At 35.5% G+C, this 16876-nt stretch overlaps 1 protein-coding gene across 1 annotated transcript in view; it reads right to left on the bottom strand.

Annotated features, from left to right (window-relative positions):
- The window catches only part of MALRD1 (MAM and LDL receptor class A domain containing 1), a 236467-nt gene that overhangs the window by 151452 nt on the left and 68139 nt on the right, over positions 1-16876 (bottom strand). The window contains 3 exon segments of the mRNA XM_050325308.1: positions 4781-4958; positions 7327-7503; positions 11369-11456. Coding sequence (XP_050181265.1) covers positions 4781-4958; positions 7327-7503; positions 11369-11456 — 443 coding nt within the window.

The raw sequence follows: 16876 nt of genomic DNA, 5'->3' as shown, positions 1-16876 counted from the left end.
TCAAACTCTCTCAAGATTTACCAACACACTTAAAAGCATTGCAGCATACCAACCACCACACAAAGCAAATGGCATCAGAGATGAAAGATTCCATGTTTTCATCACAGCACAACAGTCAGTGGCTGTTAGTTGGATTTTCTCCATTGAAGATTTTATTCTGATTGCTCCAACTGACACAGGGCTGAGATTAGTTCATGGTCTTTCCATGACTCATCCAAACCTGCCACCTCTCATTAGCATTCTGTTATATTTACATATATAGGAAATAGGAAACAAGAGGAATTAATTTCCTTCTCAAATAACCAATCCTGAGGTTAAAAAAAGCCACCAAAATTTCTAATCACAGTGAACACTATTTTTAACTAGCTATTTTCTGCATTGCACGTTAGTACAATGTGGTATGTTACTGTAGAAAGCTCCGCAATAACTACATTTTTACTCAGCATAAAGTGCCCACTATCAATGGTCTTGTTTCTTGCCTTATTGTCACCTTGGATGTTTACTAGAGTGAATAGTAAAGTATTTGATTACATTTCACAACCACCTAGAGAACAAGCATACACTAACCTGCACCTTGTTCAAAAAAAATGACAGAGGAAAACCTGACCTTTGATTATCTTAATTCTTATTATCTGAAAACAAAAAAGGATTATAGAATGAATTGTCACAGACTTTTTTTTTTTTTATAAATGACCTAGTGAAGACTTTCAGCAATCCTGTAATTAGTTGTAGTAATAAAAATATATATTAAATATAAAAATAACAATTAATTACACTGCTCTTCCTAGGTAGATAGAAAGGCTTAATGTCTGTTTTGAAAAGAATATTTGGCTGAATCACTTTTATAAGAGAATATCTGTTTTAAATATCTGCATGGCTAACTGTAAACATCTTCCTGTAACTTCTGCATTACAGGTCAATCTAGAGGAGATATTGTCTTCTTATGACAGCATATACACTTTCAAGACACATTTAGGATAATCCAAGTGAAGAAGTCATCTTCCAGACTTTAAATTAGGTATTTGCTTGTAGCACAGAGGTGTCTCAAACGCTTTATCTAAACATCACATGGACAAAGCTATCCCAATATGGGAAAAGTATTATAAAAGGTTTGATTTTGGTTATAAAGCACTGCTGAAATCAAAAAGGTATCTGTAATGAAGAAGGAAGTCCTGGCATGAAGCTAGTGGGAAAAGGACATCTTCAAAAAGGCTCTCCTTAGCAGTCAAGGAAGCTATGAGCTGTGCTGAGAGTGCTGGGAGGACTGAGAGCTCAGGCTGTCTTTTTGGTAGCACAAGGAAGCTGCTGCAGTGACTGGAGGAGGGGTGGCCTTGGTTCCCCTCATCCACCCATTTGCAAATCCACAGCTTGCCTTTGATTTTCAACTTTTCACCCTTCCACCTAGGCACTAGGAGGCTGCTGAGGCAATGAATCTCCCTTTCTTATTACTGGTTGTTTCATGTCCTTGCACCTCACAAATCCTGAGACAGTTCAGTTCTAAAGAAAATTATTTAGTATAAAGAAAATTATTCAGTATAAAGAAAATTATTTAGCTGCTATGGAAAAGGAATTTTAAGGGGAATTATGCTGTACTGGAGAGGATCCTCATCCATGGAACACCCTGTTGCTCCTCTTCCTGCCTGGCCACTGGAGAATTTTCTCTCTGTGCTTTTTCACAAAGATAAAATCTTACCTTTAGAGTCAATGTATCTGGTGATGAATACTCCAAACAGAGCTCTGTGCATATAAGGCTTTCTCAACTCTCCTTGCACATTTTCCGTGTCCTAGCTGATCAGGTCTCTGACCCCTTCACACAACATATTCCTTAAGTGTATTTATCTATTTTGGAGACTACCTAGTATTTACCACATACACAGAAATGCATTTCTATATTGATTTCAATGCTTATTTTATTATCTCTTCTCTGTCAGGCTCAATGGCACAAAACAAGGGCAATTTTGTACATGCAGTATAATTTTGGGGTTTTGGTTATATCAGCTATGGTAAACACAGTATAAAAAAAGAAGCACCTTCAAGTAAGTAAATTAAGCTTTCTCCCTTCAAAAGTTTTGTGAGTAGTGTTCTTATGGGATTATAATTTTTTCTCCTATTTTGACATTCTTCGACTCTTAAATTTAAAAATTTTTTGACTGCTTAAAAACTGCCGGGCTTAAGTATATTGCTTAAAACCTTTAATTTTGACTAATTTTTGTCTGTCCTGAATTCTGGTAATGATAGTCTGAAAAGCATACACAAAAGCAAGACAGATCTATTAGAAATATGATTATCAGGGGAGCTATTCACACAGCAATAATTATCATGTGAGCTTAGAAATTTATTTCTGCATCATTATTTGTTTTGACTCATTAGATTTGATGACAGATTTTGGGTATGAATTATATCAATTAAGTGACTATAGAGTTTTCAATTACCAATTGTACCCAAATATCATTAATAATGTCAAAGAATTTTCTGCATCACTAACCTGTTTCTCTACAAGGTAAAATAAATCAGTGGAGTTATGCACTTGCTCGTGTCTATTCTATACACTTCCTTTAAGGCTACACAAACTGATACTTTCATTGTTACAGCTTTTAGAAACCCAAGTGCCAAAGAGAATTCCATTTGCTGAGTGTAAACTCGTGCCACAAGAGCTCTGCATTCATGCAGAGGTCTTTTCAGTGCACAATGTCAGTGTCACCGAGTTCTCTGCAAAACACGCAACATCTTTTTTGCAACCAGAGCTGAGGACTGCCAGGCTGCCATAGCACATTCCCATAATGGCTTCTATTCCTCCAGCCTTGGGTTTCTATATGCAAATACAAGCTGTTCTCTCCTCTACTCCTGAAGTCATTAGTTTCACTTAATTAATGTAATTACAGCTTCAAAGACTCACACCTCCGCCTCACAATTCATCAGCCTACACGTGACTAGCCCCAGTGCTTATTCTAGGGAAGCAAATGGTTTCACTCTCCAACCATTCATGGCTATTTCTGCTGAAAAAAATAGTTTTAAGTTGCACTGTCACTTGCTCTTGCATCAGGATAAATCCAAAGATTTCTATATGTTTTATTTTAATTTGCAAACACACAAGATTGTAATAATACATCTCCTCTCACCTAACTCCATGGAAATTTGGGGAAAATGGATAAGAAAATAAAAGCAAACATTACAGGGTTTTAATTCAACAGAACTGCTGCTCTGCATCTTTGTAGTAATTTGGAAGCATCACGCTTCTGTATTCTTCTCTAGACCAATAAACAGGAAGGAGGAAACAGTAGAACCAAATTGCATCTCACGTGAAACATCACAACAGCAATACATTTCAGGTGTATTCAGATCTCTATGGATCATTTACTTCCTCTTTTCATGTGTCCTTTTCAATATATTGTTAGTTGCATTAAACCCTGAAAATATGTTGAAAAACAGTAGTACAATTTCATGTATCACTGTGCCAATACAAATGCATAGTGGAAAGGATGCAAAAGGATTTACTAAGTACACATACAGTGCTGGTATTGGCTAATATATAACAATTAAATAGCAGTCAATGAAATATTTGACAGCTAATCTATTGTAAATAGTTGCTCTTTTTTATGTAATACACTTCTTTTCTATACGTAATGTAGAGACCTAGAAATAATTAGGTGGCATTGTAATTCTTCTTTGCTGTTGTTGAATGATTTTTTGTGAGTCTGGTATATTAAAGACAATTTTTGCACTCAATGAGGAATTACAGAAAGTAAACACGTGTCACTAGAACCAGTCAAGTATTTTTCTGTTCATAATAATTAATCTGTACAGAAATTTTCTTATTAATGAAGTCGTATGTAACGTATATAATAAATAACATTGAAAGTTGTTTGTACTCAATACATTTGCCAATAAAACTTGTAGGGATTTGGTTTCAATGAACCTTAGTTGTTACTTTAAACTGGAATATATTGCATTAATGTGTTTCTTAAAATCACAATTCTTACTAAAAAAAAACAGCAAAGAAACCCCCAAGAAACTAAACGGGTAAACCCAAATGTCCATAATTTTTGTTCTTTGAGACGAATCAAAGAAATATCTTTGGGGGAGCTTGTACTTATCTTTAAAAATTCACCTACAATGAAATATTAATTTAGAAATATTCACTAAGAGAACATTAACATCTTTATATTTTAATATGAACATAAACATTTTATATTTTAATATGTAGCTATATAATTTATCAGATAAATGGTAATATAAAAATATATGGTAAAGAAAATATCTACTAAACTGAGCTGTATTAATTAAATATTAAAGGACTGCAGAATTCACAAGACCTGTTATGGTAGCTTTTTCTGCCCATCCTTGGATAAAACTCCTGGGATAATAGTTATAGCTAACCATAACAATAATAAAATTATTAACAATAGCTAATAATAACTAACAATAGCTAACAATAGCTAGTAAGGTAAAAATGTGAGCACAAATTGTCTGTGTGACTGAAGACTGTCTGAGAAAGTATTGACCCCAGACTGATCCAGATGACGACCACCATCAACTACATTAAACAGTACCAAATTAATTACAAAGAGCTTTTACAGGAGAAGTCAGCTTGAAAAGAAATATAAACGTAGGATGAAAATTTGTAATAGAGGGGATTGATAATGGAGTGCAAAGAGAGGCAGCCAAAACCTGGCTTTGACATGTCAAAAGCTATCTTGCTGGTGCCACAGCCACTGCATAGAGCAGACAGCAGCACTCCCCTGCATGCTCTATAAGAAAGATTCTGAAAAATTGTACTCACGTAGTATGATCAGTTAATGGGCTGTATTGCTCCTGCTCAGGGTAGAGATTTGCCCCTCTTCCAAGTTTCCACTTGAATATGTTTGTGGTATGTATGGAATAACTTCCTGACATCTGTTCCAAGGCTGGTTGATGCCATCCACATAGGTTTTTGTCTTCAAAGTCACAGACTTCCATAACTTTAGAGATGAACAGTTAATACTTAATGTTTATATAAAGATTGAAAATCATTAGCTGATGGTACAGTAAAGTAAGCAACATGGAAATAAAAGGGATTCAATTTATAGTAACCATGAATACTTGCACACTACTAGCATGCATAGTTTTTTCTCTATAGATAAAACATCAATTTTCTATGTTCTCTATTAGGCAGATTCTAATTTTGACAATATACCAATTAATTTGCATCTGAATATCTACCTTCATATGTGTTCTGATCAGCTTTCAGGTCATTCTAAAAATCTGTCATGTAATATATGTGGAAAGGAGTGTAAAATTCATCAGCTGCAAATCTGTGAGCTGCTGTGGGGTTCTTTCTTCAGTCTGGTAAACTGACGACATTAGCAAGTCATTGTGCATTGTGTACAAAGTCCATGACCAAAACTCTATAAAAACCCCCAATATTCAGGCAGCTATTTGGTATTGGTGTCAAATACTGAATTTTTATCCTATTAAATAAATATGCAGCTGCCAATCACTGAGGTTTTGGTTCCGGAGCAACTGGACAAGAAAAGTGAGCTGCTACTGACCTTTATTAGGGGAAAAAACCCCCACATATTTTCCATTTCTGCTATGAATACTCTTACTGAGTATTTTACAGAAATTTTGTCTACATGATCCAAGTTGAGTCTAGTCATTCTCCAGAACTTTGGAACAGGTTATTATACTGAAGTCTAAGTGACCGCTGTGAGAATTATGCAAGGGAAATGAGAATTTATTTTAACCCATGAAGCTCTAATGCTTCATCAAGAAATCATAGTTTGTTAAGAGAATGTGCCTGATGTTTCTTTCCTTGGAGGGGAAAAATGGTAGACTAAGGAGCGAGAGAGTTTTGATTTAAAGATTGCATATCCTCAGTAAGGAAGCAAACTGAAGCCAGTGTGATCTCAGGAGGTACCCATATAAAGATTTGTGATGCTTCCTGAGAATGAGGAGTGGTACAGCATTAAGAGTTTATGCCCCTTTCAAGGTGCTTTGTAAACATTATGTTTCAATTGCCTCTGATAAAGATAACACCTTCCCTAGAATATTTTTCCGTTTCAGTCAGGACATATTTAACTCCTATTCCAGTACTGTCATTTGAATGATAAATTGCCATCTTAGTGATGGCAGAGGTCACACAAAGCCAATATGTAAAGGTTAATTCTACACAGTATTTATCTTGCTCAGAAGGAAAGGATGTTTTGTAAGGTAATGTAAATTTCTGAGGGGAAAAATAAAAGTTCTATTCAGAGGGGTCTGCTTTATTTTTCAGGGCAACATTTCAATGATTAGTGTTTTTCCCTACTACAGGAAACTAGCCAGTGATATTTATATATCAGATTCATTTCTTCCAGTTATTCCCACATAAGAAATAGACATAGTGAGTCTAGTGTTACTTCTCCTCACTGAGCCTTCAGCCCTGAGGTAGGTAATTGAGTTCCCCACACAAAGGGTAACGAATTCAGAGTTTTGATCTTCAGTGACCATAGTTTTGCTTCCAAAGGTTGATGAGGTCACTCTCTGATGTTTGTCCCCCCTCATTAATTGGCTTCTATAAAATAGCACTTTCAAGTACCATACTTGGAGGCAAAGGAAAGTCATTAACAGCTTCTTCTAAAATGCTATAGTGTGAATTGCTGCAGCTCAGAAGCAATCAACAACTGTCTTAGACCTTTATGGACAACATATGGGGACCTTGTCCATTGTCTCACTTCCAGTGTTCCCATCTGACTGCCAGAGCTTTACAGGCTGTAACTCACTTCTGTGTGGAATAGGCTGAATTTCATAATCACTGCTGCTGCTGCTGCAACTACTTTGTATGAAAAAAAAACAAAAACAAAACAAAAAAACCCACAACCAACCAAACAACAACAAAAAAAAACCTGAAGAAGAAAACAAACACCATATTTAGGGGTAGGTAAGTAGGTAAGTAGGTAAGTAAGTAGGTAAAAGTGCATCCCACTCTCCCAGATGTCCACCTGAAACATCGAGACAGTAAACTTACTCTCACTTCCAGTCTGGACCAGTGAACATTTTAAGAAACAATGTTGACTTAGAATTGCCATGTATAGCTACCGATCATTACAGAACTGAGAATTCTTTCCCCTGTCACATTTCACTAATAATTTCAAATGTCAAGCTGGAATCATAAGGCAGAAAGTGCATAACATCTTAGATTCCCATGTTAAGACCAAAATGTTACTATTTTTTCTGGGGAAAATCATATTAAAAATAGCATCTTGGTGCTAATACCAAATTCCAAAAGTAAACACATAGAAGCTAAAGCAATGTGTTTATCAGCCAGAAACTAGTAAGATAACAAAGTACAAGATTTCATATACTCACCACAATCTGATTCATCAGACTTATCAGAGCAGTCAGGTCTAAAATCACACTTCTGGGTCATTTGGATGCAGCGGCCAGAGGCTCTACAGACAAACTCCTTCTCTGTGCAGTTGTTCATGGGGAGTGTGGCAGGGACTGAAGTTCCTGAAGTAGGTGTAGAGATAGTGGGCAAGTTTCCTTTGAAAAACAAAGCAACAGACTATTAAATGCCTGGATGAAGGCATTCTAGCTTCATAATGATTTCTCGCCTTGCCACTCCCACCTTTGACAAGGGTATAGATTTACTGGAAACATGCCTGGACAGTCGAGTTGAATGACTTAAATGCTGCTCAGCAGGAGCTAAATTGAACCTTTCCTCAGTGGAAAGCACTAGTTTTGCCATGCCAGCCAACCGCGATCCATACAGTTTTCGATACTTGCAGGGATTTATTTACACCTCTTGCCTGCCTTTCAAATTTGGATTAACTGAGTGAGTCATTTCAAAAAATTGATGCCACTGAGACTGAAAAACAATCACAGAAACTTATTTTTCCTGTGAACCAAGGCTAACAGATTATTCTGATGATAATGGCTTTTTTTTAACATGTCGATTACTGCAAGTGACTGTGGAAATTACTATGTAACCTTCTTACCTTACAAATTCATCACTGAAAAAAAATTCTATTCTCATTAAAGAAATTATTCTGAGGTCATCACCTTGTTCCATCACCTCCTTTATGCTTCATTCAAACTCATTACCACTTCTTTCAAATCAATTTTCTTTTCTTTTCCTCTTATACTTTACTATTCACCTTTCTTCAGGCTTACTCTTATTTCTTAAAAACCTTTGCTGTTATTGTCCATAAAAGGAATTTTCATTATAAAACTCCTTTTTAAAATTTAATCCCTAATGAAATTATAAGATGTAGTGCACAATGCACCTGAGCAATACACCTGAGTTAATTAAAAAGTACATGTGAAGACTTTTTATATTAAATGTGTCTGGGACAGCAAGAAGGGTTTTTCTGTTTTGTTTTGTTTTGTTTTTTTCCTGAAGCATGGAGCACTAAGAATGATAATAAATTAGCCACAAACAGGAGCCATCTCTATTTCAGAAGGTAGAAAGCAAATCTATGACAAATAAATTACACTCCAATCAAATGAATGGTACTCCCATAATATCCTAAGATTCAAACAAAAGACTTAGGGAAAGGATCCTTTTGAAGGAAGAATTGTATGAATATGAATATATTTATCTAGAGCTCATAATAATAGCAAAGACCTTATTGGTCAAAAATTTTTAAATATAAATGCCACATTCAAGTCTCCTAATCCACTGGAACTGGAAAAGAAATTTGAAGTACCATAATCTTTACTACACCTGAGAAGAAAGGAAGACCTCGATACTTTCTCTATTCTGAAACAATTAATTTTTTGTGGTTTATGAAATACAATTGTCCAGAGCAAGCATCATTGAAAAATCTTTGGTTAGGGCATCCAAATAATGTATTGAAGTGGTATGCTCAAAATTCAACATCTTTCTTATTACTTATGAGGGACTTTACCACCAAGCTATCAAGTTCATCTCTTCCTGGTCAATATTTGGTTACTTAAAGTGGAACAAGAGCAACTGGGCAGATAGTAATTAATTCTAGGTTGCAGGGATATGGAAACCCTGCTTTTTCAACCTGATTCAACTTGTTTTAAGTATGGTGGAATATGCTGTATTTGTTGTCTATTTTTTCAGGCTTTTCCAACAGTCTCTTTGACTGTTTTTCGGTTGTTGGGATATTTTTATGGTATGGAGGAAACAAAATAAAGGCAGGACCCTGGAGTGTCTCAAAAATGGCTCCAAAACTAAAAATATTTTAAAAATATACAGAACACAAAACCTGATTCCTGTCCACCACAATACTTAAGTATTTTTGTTTTATCTTTCCATAAAAAATGGAAAGATAAAAATCATTCTTATTTATGAACTTTGAAACTCTGACCCTCTATGCTTTCCAAATTTCTCATTTGATTTACTCTCTCTCACAGTATCCTTCTGGACAAAATGTCCAGCACACAGTTGGATAAACACATCATGGACTGGGTGAGCAATTGGCTCATGGGTGGAGCACAGAGGGTAATAGTAAATGGGGTAATATCACACTGGAGACCTGACACTAGAGGGGTTCTGCAGGGCTCCATCTTAGGTCCTGTGCTCTTCAGCATCTTCATAAATCTCTTGGATGCAGGACTGGAAGGGAAACTAAGCAAGTCTATAGAAGACACAAAACTGGGAGGAGCTGTTGACTCTTTTGAGGGCAAGGAGGCCCCCCAGAGAGACCTTGACAAATTAGAGGGCTGGACAATCACCAACCATAGGAAGTTTAACAAGGGAAAGTGAAGGATTCTGCCCCTGGGATGGGGCAACCCTGGATATGTGTACAGACTGGGGAATGAGATGCTGGAAAGCAGTGCCATGGAAAGGGACCTGGGGGTCCTGCTTGATGGCAACTTAAGTATGAGTCAGCAGCGCCCTGGCAGCCAGGAGGGCCAGCTATGACCCTTGGGGGCATGAGGTAAGGCATCATCAACAGGATAAGGGAGTAATTGTCCTGTTCTGTTACGCCACTGGTGCAGCCTCACCTGGAGCACTGTGTGCAGTTTTGGGCACAGCGTTATAAATAAGATATTAGGTTATTGGAGAGTGTCCAAAGGAGGGTAATGAATCTGGTGAAAGGCCTTGAGGGGAAGCCGTATGAGGAGCAGCTGAGGGCACTTGGCCTGTTCAGCCTGGAGAAGGGGAGACTTCATTACAATCTACAACTTTCTCGTGAGAGGAAGAGGAGGGGCAGGCACTGATCTCTTCTCTGTGGTGACCAGTGACAGGACCTGAGATTGTGTCAGGGAGGTTTAGGTTGGATATTAGGAAAAGGTTCTTCACCCAGAGGGTGATTGGGCACTGGAAGAGGCTCCCCAGAGAAGTGGTCAAAGAACCAAGCCTGACAGAGTTCAAGAAGCATTTGGCCAACACTCTCAGACACATGGTGTGACTCTTGGGGATGGTCCTGTTCAGGGCTAAGGATTGGACTTTGATGATCCTTGTGTGTTCCCTCCAATTCAGCGTATTCTGTGAAAATTTTCTTTCATAACTCATTTGAAAATATTTAGGAATTTTCTGATTCGTTCTTTTAAGATATTCTTTCTCAGATATAAGGCATTGTACATTAACTCAGTAAAAAAAAACCCTTTATATTAAAAATGTGTATAATAAATGTTGTGTTGTATAAATTTGCTAAAAAGTGAGATAATTATCTGCAAAAGAAATACCATGCACACTTCATATTCCTAGTATACATAGTTATATCAACAAGAAATTTTTAGAACAGCAAAAATGCATCTACTAGGGCGTTTTAGAGTTAGTGCTAGGATGCTAATATTTAGACTCTGGTCTGAATTGTTTGCTGTTGAACAGCCCTATCACGACTTTACATCAACTGCCACGCCACATATAACCCTGTAATGCCTGTTGCAGCTAGCAGCAGTCCTCTTAAAATCCCTTCTGTAATGAAGGACTTATGTCTGATGTCTTGAAATACAGGTATTTTGGGATATAATATTTTACAATTCTGTAGGCATTGTACTACCCTTGGTAACAATGATTTCTGAGGACAGGTTGCTCTATCATCTGAACTGTTTGTGTGCTGTCATGTGAGAGCAATTGACAGGGAATACATCAAGAATTATTGAGGGGAGGTGGGAGGTTGTATCAAACAACAGACTGAATAAAAGTTTAGTTATTTTACACACAGTTAAATTTCTTTTTCCTTTTAGGAATAAAGACCTCACAGAGTTTGGAAGCTGCAGATTTCTCACTGAGGATCTGTTTTGGGCCTCACTTGCACAGCAGCAACTATTTTGCGCTGATGCCTGGATATGAGGGAAGCAGGGAAACAAGACTGAATTTCCTTGTCAGGCATGAGTTTGATCTGGGTTTTGCTCTTCTAGTAGCAATGTTTAGAAATAACAGCAATGAATCAGCTCACAGCTAGGAGCTGTAGACTTCAACTCTTACCATTGTAAAGAGTACAGCCTAGAAAAGACATGTCATCGAGTCCAATGTCTCCAGTGAAACCATCGCCTACAGTACCTTCCACCAAGATCTAGGGGAACAAGAATTACAAAAGCATTTTTCAGTGGATAGTAGACTTCCATTAGTCATTAAATATTTAACATGAATTGATAGAGGAGTCATTTGCCATGTTTCACACTTAAAATGAAATTAAATTTATTCTAGAGGATATATTCTATGTAGAGACACTTTATGAAAGAGGCTAATTATTATCAGCTTTCACTGGTGGTTACATTAATCACAGCAAACTGTAACAGAATGATTGGCTTCACAATGGTGTAAATTCACTGAAACATCATTGTGATATAAAATGATGGCAAGACATTATCATAAATGGTATATTATGATTAGCTCCTTTTGGTTCTTATTGCAATAACATTAATCATGTTTAAATATAGTAACATTCATTTGAATAAATTATAGACTCTTACACAAATACCAGTGTGATGAAAACAATTAAGCAGTTTAGAGAAGAGCTATGGAACATTTTAAAGATAAATTTTCTACTATTTCATTAGAGTTGTCAATGCTCTATTTGTTCACTTTCTCGTTATTGTCTACTGCCAAGGAATGGAAGAAGTTAATGTTCGTGAAATACTCTTTGAAATACTAAACAAGCCTCTTTTCTTCTGACTGTTGCTGAATGGTAAATATCCAAGCAAGTGATTAGGGAAAGATTTACTAATAATTTTCTTATTTTAATTAATTAATAAATCTCTATTTATAAAAATAACAAAGCCTTCTCGAACCATGCAGTTTGAAAAAAGATAAATGGATGCTTTTGCTGATCCTATGGAGTTCAAATGTTAAAGTTATTTCTTTGTTATTTTTTAAAATACTTCTGTTGCATGCTATGCACATACATTCAAGCTTCCAGATTATTCTGAAATGTTGCGTTAAATTTCTAACGTATTTTTCACAGTTTTTTCCTCAGTTCAACAGAAAATTCCTACCCAGGAATAAAGATAAATAGTGGAAAAAATATGGCAGTTCTGCTTCACAGTACTGACAGTTTTAATATTTTTTTAATTTCAGTTTACCTATTTACTCTTTTTCTGTTATTCCAAAATTGCATGTGAATAGTAGATTTATTACTGATGCTGACATCACCAGAGTAAATAAAAATGATGACACATCATTTATACATGATGTCCATTAGATAAAATAAATGAGTATGCTAAAAGAAGACAGGTATATGTCCCCTACTGTGGATATGCTTAAGATAGGTTATTTTAGTATAAAATATATCTAATGTGAATGACAACAGTAAATGACACAATTGCTTCTTACTGCTCTCATCTAAGTATGGAATTCTTACTTTTACCACAGAATACCCAGAAATATACCTTACAATATTACCCCAGTCTTTTGTTTCCTGTTTGGATTAAAATGGCAGCAATGCTACATTACTGATACCAATAACAATAAAATGATTAGAAACAGGACAAGCCAAGATATCTACTATTGGGAAAAGCCATGCAAGAAAATTTATTATTCCAAAATTACTCCTTCCAGTGTAATTTTCACTGGCGATCACACAGCAGTTCTTGTATAACTTTTATTTTCAAAGCATGAAAGATTAACTACTAATAATTGATTACTTATTAATTAAATTCAGAGAAAGAGGCTTTTATTTCTTACGCAATTATTACTAAGACATGGAACTTAGGCAGGAATGTGTTATAAAGAGATTAAAAATTATCCAAAGCTAGAAGTGGCAGGGCACAGTTCTATAGGGGTAATGGAATTAAGAATACCTCTGTACTGTTAAGATGATGATTATGATTGTATTGTTCAAAATCTCCTGACCCAAAATAATTTTTTAATTTATTTATGTACCTGGGGAGTCTGATGCTTTGGCATATAGCATTAACTCTTTACCAACACAAAAGTGTAGGTATAGACTTAAAACTGAAAATAAGACTAATTTATGACTTAGTGCCTAAATATAGAATATAGACTCTCTGCACCTGTGGTTAAACATTGACCACTTAAATTAATTTGCCAGCTGTAATTCTGCAAACTTCATAAGCTATTATTAAACACTCTCCAGGGAATTCATCCAGCATGAAGCTCATTTCACATCGCATTTATTATTTGAATAAGAATAACTAGTTCCCAATTTCTCATTTTCAGAACTCTAGAGATCCAGTCTCAATGAAAACTCTAAAGGTATCAAAAGGTATTCTACATTAAAAAAAGAGGGGAAAAAACATCCATGAAAAGCAAACTGTATTAGAATGACAGTCTGTATATATAAAAGGAATGATCCCTTTTTTTGAACAAAATAGGTTTTGAAGAGTGAAGAACACTTCAACAAGTATTAATAAAGAAATTACAATGGGTAATATTGTTCTCTACAAATGCTCAATTTTTACAGCAGTGCTAATTTCTGTCACTAGGCAATTCTCCCTGAAGGTTAGCAAAATAAAATCTTAATTTCCACACAAGTATAGCTTAAGCTAGAATGGAACTAATTTCAAAAATTGAGGTATTCAAATTTCTAAAGATTTCGGAATGTCTAGGAAATAGTGATATTAGTTCTAATGTATTTAACTAATAATTTAGTCAAACAATATCTCAGGATTGCCACAGGAGGTGTCAACAGTGTTACTTAGTGATATTATTAGTCGCTTGAGCATGGTAATTTGGTTTAAGTTTGTTATGATTATTTCTGGCAAGAAGTTGTGTGATTTGGTTTGAAGAAGAAAGAACAACCAGACAAGTGGATAATCACAGAAATAACTGACAAAGCATTTTGTCATCAAAAACTTTTGTTGTAACTTACTGAAAGCAAATGCAAGATTGAAAACAATATACATTTCACCACATATCTCTGAAGTAAACTACTCTTATATTTTAATGCTAGGGATAAATAAAGAAAAATTTCCAATAAGTTTTCATCAAGAAATGTAACAAATCCCTTATGAGATGATGGAACTTCTGTAATTACAGACAAAGGACAAGCTGTAGAATCAAGCCTCAAAGCTCCTTTTTATTAAGATGTCTTCATCCAATGATCATGTCACAATAAGTCTTTATTGTAGGAAGATTGTTTTCAAGAACACATGAACATATTCCTATCCTATAATAATATAAGTACATAAAAGAGGGAAACTATTTACCAAGCAAAGATGATTTTTTCCAGAAAAATTGTGATTTAAAAAAAAAAAACAACTGGGGACATTTAGATTTAATTTTGACTTTTTGATTAGTTATTAGTTCATGTCAAATAATACTTGTTGATTTCTTTGATAAGTGAGTAAAAACACAGCAATTTATTCTTCCCTAGTTTTGTTTCTCTTCTTCCTCAGCTGCAAAGGAGTAAGTGCTGTGGGACCTGAGACTATTTTCTAAATATCTCATCTAGATGTCCAGTAGTTGCATCCTGACTTCGTGGCACTGAACTTTTCCCCTTTACCTTCTGCAACGGGCTTTCTCTTCGGAAAAAAACCCTGGGTGAATGCACAGAAGGGTTGTCACAGCATGTTCCAGCTTTCCCCCTTATGAGGGGAATGACTAGGCAGTCAGGGCTATTATTTGTTGCATGGAACCATTCTGCCTCCAAAAGCAAGAACAAGTGGAGACAGGCCATAAGCTTTTGGAAAGATTGTGAACATTGGGTCACCATGACATTTTATACATAGAAAAAAACTCAAGATCTTTCTTCAAAGCCCATCAGCCCCTTTCTCTTGTAACCGCTGAAAATGCTTTAGAAATTAATGCCTCAAAACTTCAAAAGTTGAAAAAAAGTCCTTTCACAAAGTTGTCCAAATGAATTGTTACCAATGTTCTTAAGGTTATACACATCAAATATGAAAATTCTTGTGTCAAATATTTGATGTTTTACAGTCTTTGGTTTTATAAGATACTGGAAAACACTAGTTCTAGTTCAGTAAAGCACTTTATCACACTTCACTATAAGTTTGTGAACCCTCATGTTGATTTATGATGTTTTTCAAAGCATTTCTCTAAAGTGCAGGGATGAATCACAATTCTGTCCTGTTTTAGACTCATCAGTGATGTTTGTGGGACTGCTGACAAGCATAATATTAATAACTGTTTACATATTCTTGGAGTCTTTGCTGTATTAAGGCCACAAAATTTCACTCAAGAGAAAAGATCCTGTTTTCACTCTGTAATATTATCACTGGAAGAATTATTACAGAAGTATTATATTGTCAGTGCCTAAACATTTCTGAGATACTAGATTTACAAAACAAAGTGTTTAACCTGCCCACTTGGGAAACATCTATATAGCAATTATAAATCTAAAGCTATATTTAATACAATTTAACGGTCATGGTTACTTTTTACTTAATCTACAAAGATATACAGAAGTCTTCTTTCTTTTCTCCCAAGCACCGTTTCCCCCAGATTTTATAAGTAAGTAAATGAGTAAATAAATAAATTTACTGGATTCTGGCTCAGTTACTGTATCAAATTCCTGGGCTTTATGGTCCTGAAATATCTGTCATACACTGACCACCATGACTTGTTATGATCTGAGTACTTCTGTCCCTGCCTTTTGTATACTGGAGCATGTCAAGATATCAAGGGCTGCATAAAGATATTTCCACATCTCTATCCTGAGATAGAGAAGCCTGAGTAAAGCTTGAGAATGGACAAGGCAATTCTTCCATACTGAGCTAAGGAATGTTCCAAGAGCAGACACATATTGCTATTTTCAGTGCTTATGAAAACATCTGTGGCATCAACATAGTGAATTATCTGTTCAGCAGCAAATGCAAGTGAGCAAGGGGATCGCTATTAGATCTTTTGCCTAAAGAGGACCTTTCTTGATCCAAAGGACTTTTTGTAAGTTACATGGAATTGCTGCTCCTACATCCACATATACGGCCTTAACCTCCCAAAGTAAGAAAACAATAACATAGGGACATCATTGGAACATGAGACATGATATGAAAATCCTGTCTTCATTAAAGATAATGAGAGTTTTACTATATACTTCAGTGGAGTAGAATTTCTACATTGTTTCTTAAGTCTACTGTAAGTGTACTCAATAGATGGAAAGATTATAAAAAAATATTTTAAAGAGACTCTGCTGGATATAAAGCATAGAACTATGGAAGGAAATTTTAATTAAAGCCTCAGTGAAGTACAGCTTTCCTGTGATCTTTCTGTTACTTTTTCAAAGATGTCTTCTAGGTCCAGTAAAAGAATGAGAAACAAGTCAGTAACATTTTCCTTCTCCTTGCAAAAGTTATCCAAGTCTCATTTTCCTGTTCAGCAATAAGTAATATAGTAATAGCAAAAGGAAACTGGAAACACTATTCTTAATTTTCAGGAAAGCAAAACTCCTACCTTATATGATTACCCTCAAATTTAATTGGCTCAACAGAGTTTCTAAGTGGGTTGTGGGTTCTGAAAGGTGTTGAAAACCTTTCATTACTTCAGGTTTTCTATATTAAAAATGTGGGCAGTACGTGA

This window comes from Myiozetetes cayanensis, unplaced genomic scaffold, assembly GCF_022539395.1.
Source record: "Myiozetetes cayanensis isolate MyiCay16 unplaced genomic scaffold, myiCay2020 scf1, whole genome shotgun sequence".
NCBI classification, from domain to species: domain Eukaryota; kingdom Metazoa; phylum Chordata; class Aves; order Passeriformes; family Tyrannidae; genus Myiozetetes; species Myiozetetes cayanensis.
Note: the sequence above shows the minus strand (reverse complement) of the source record. Positions and strands in the feature narration are given on the sequence as shown.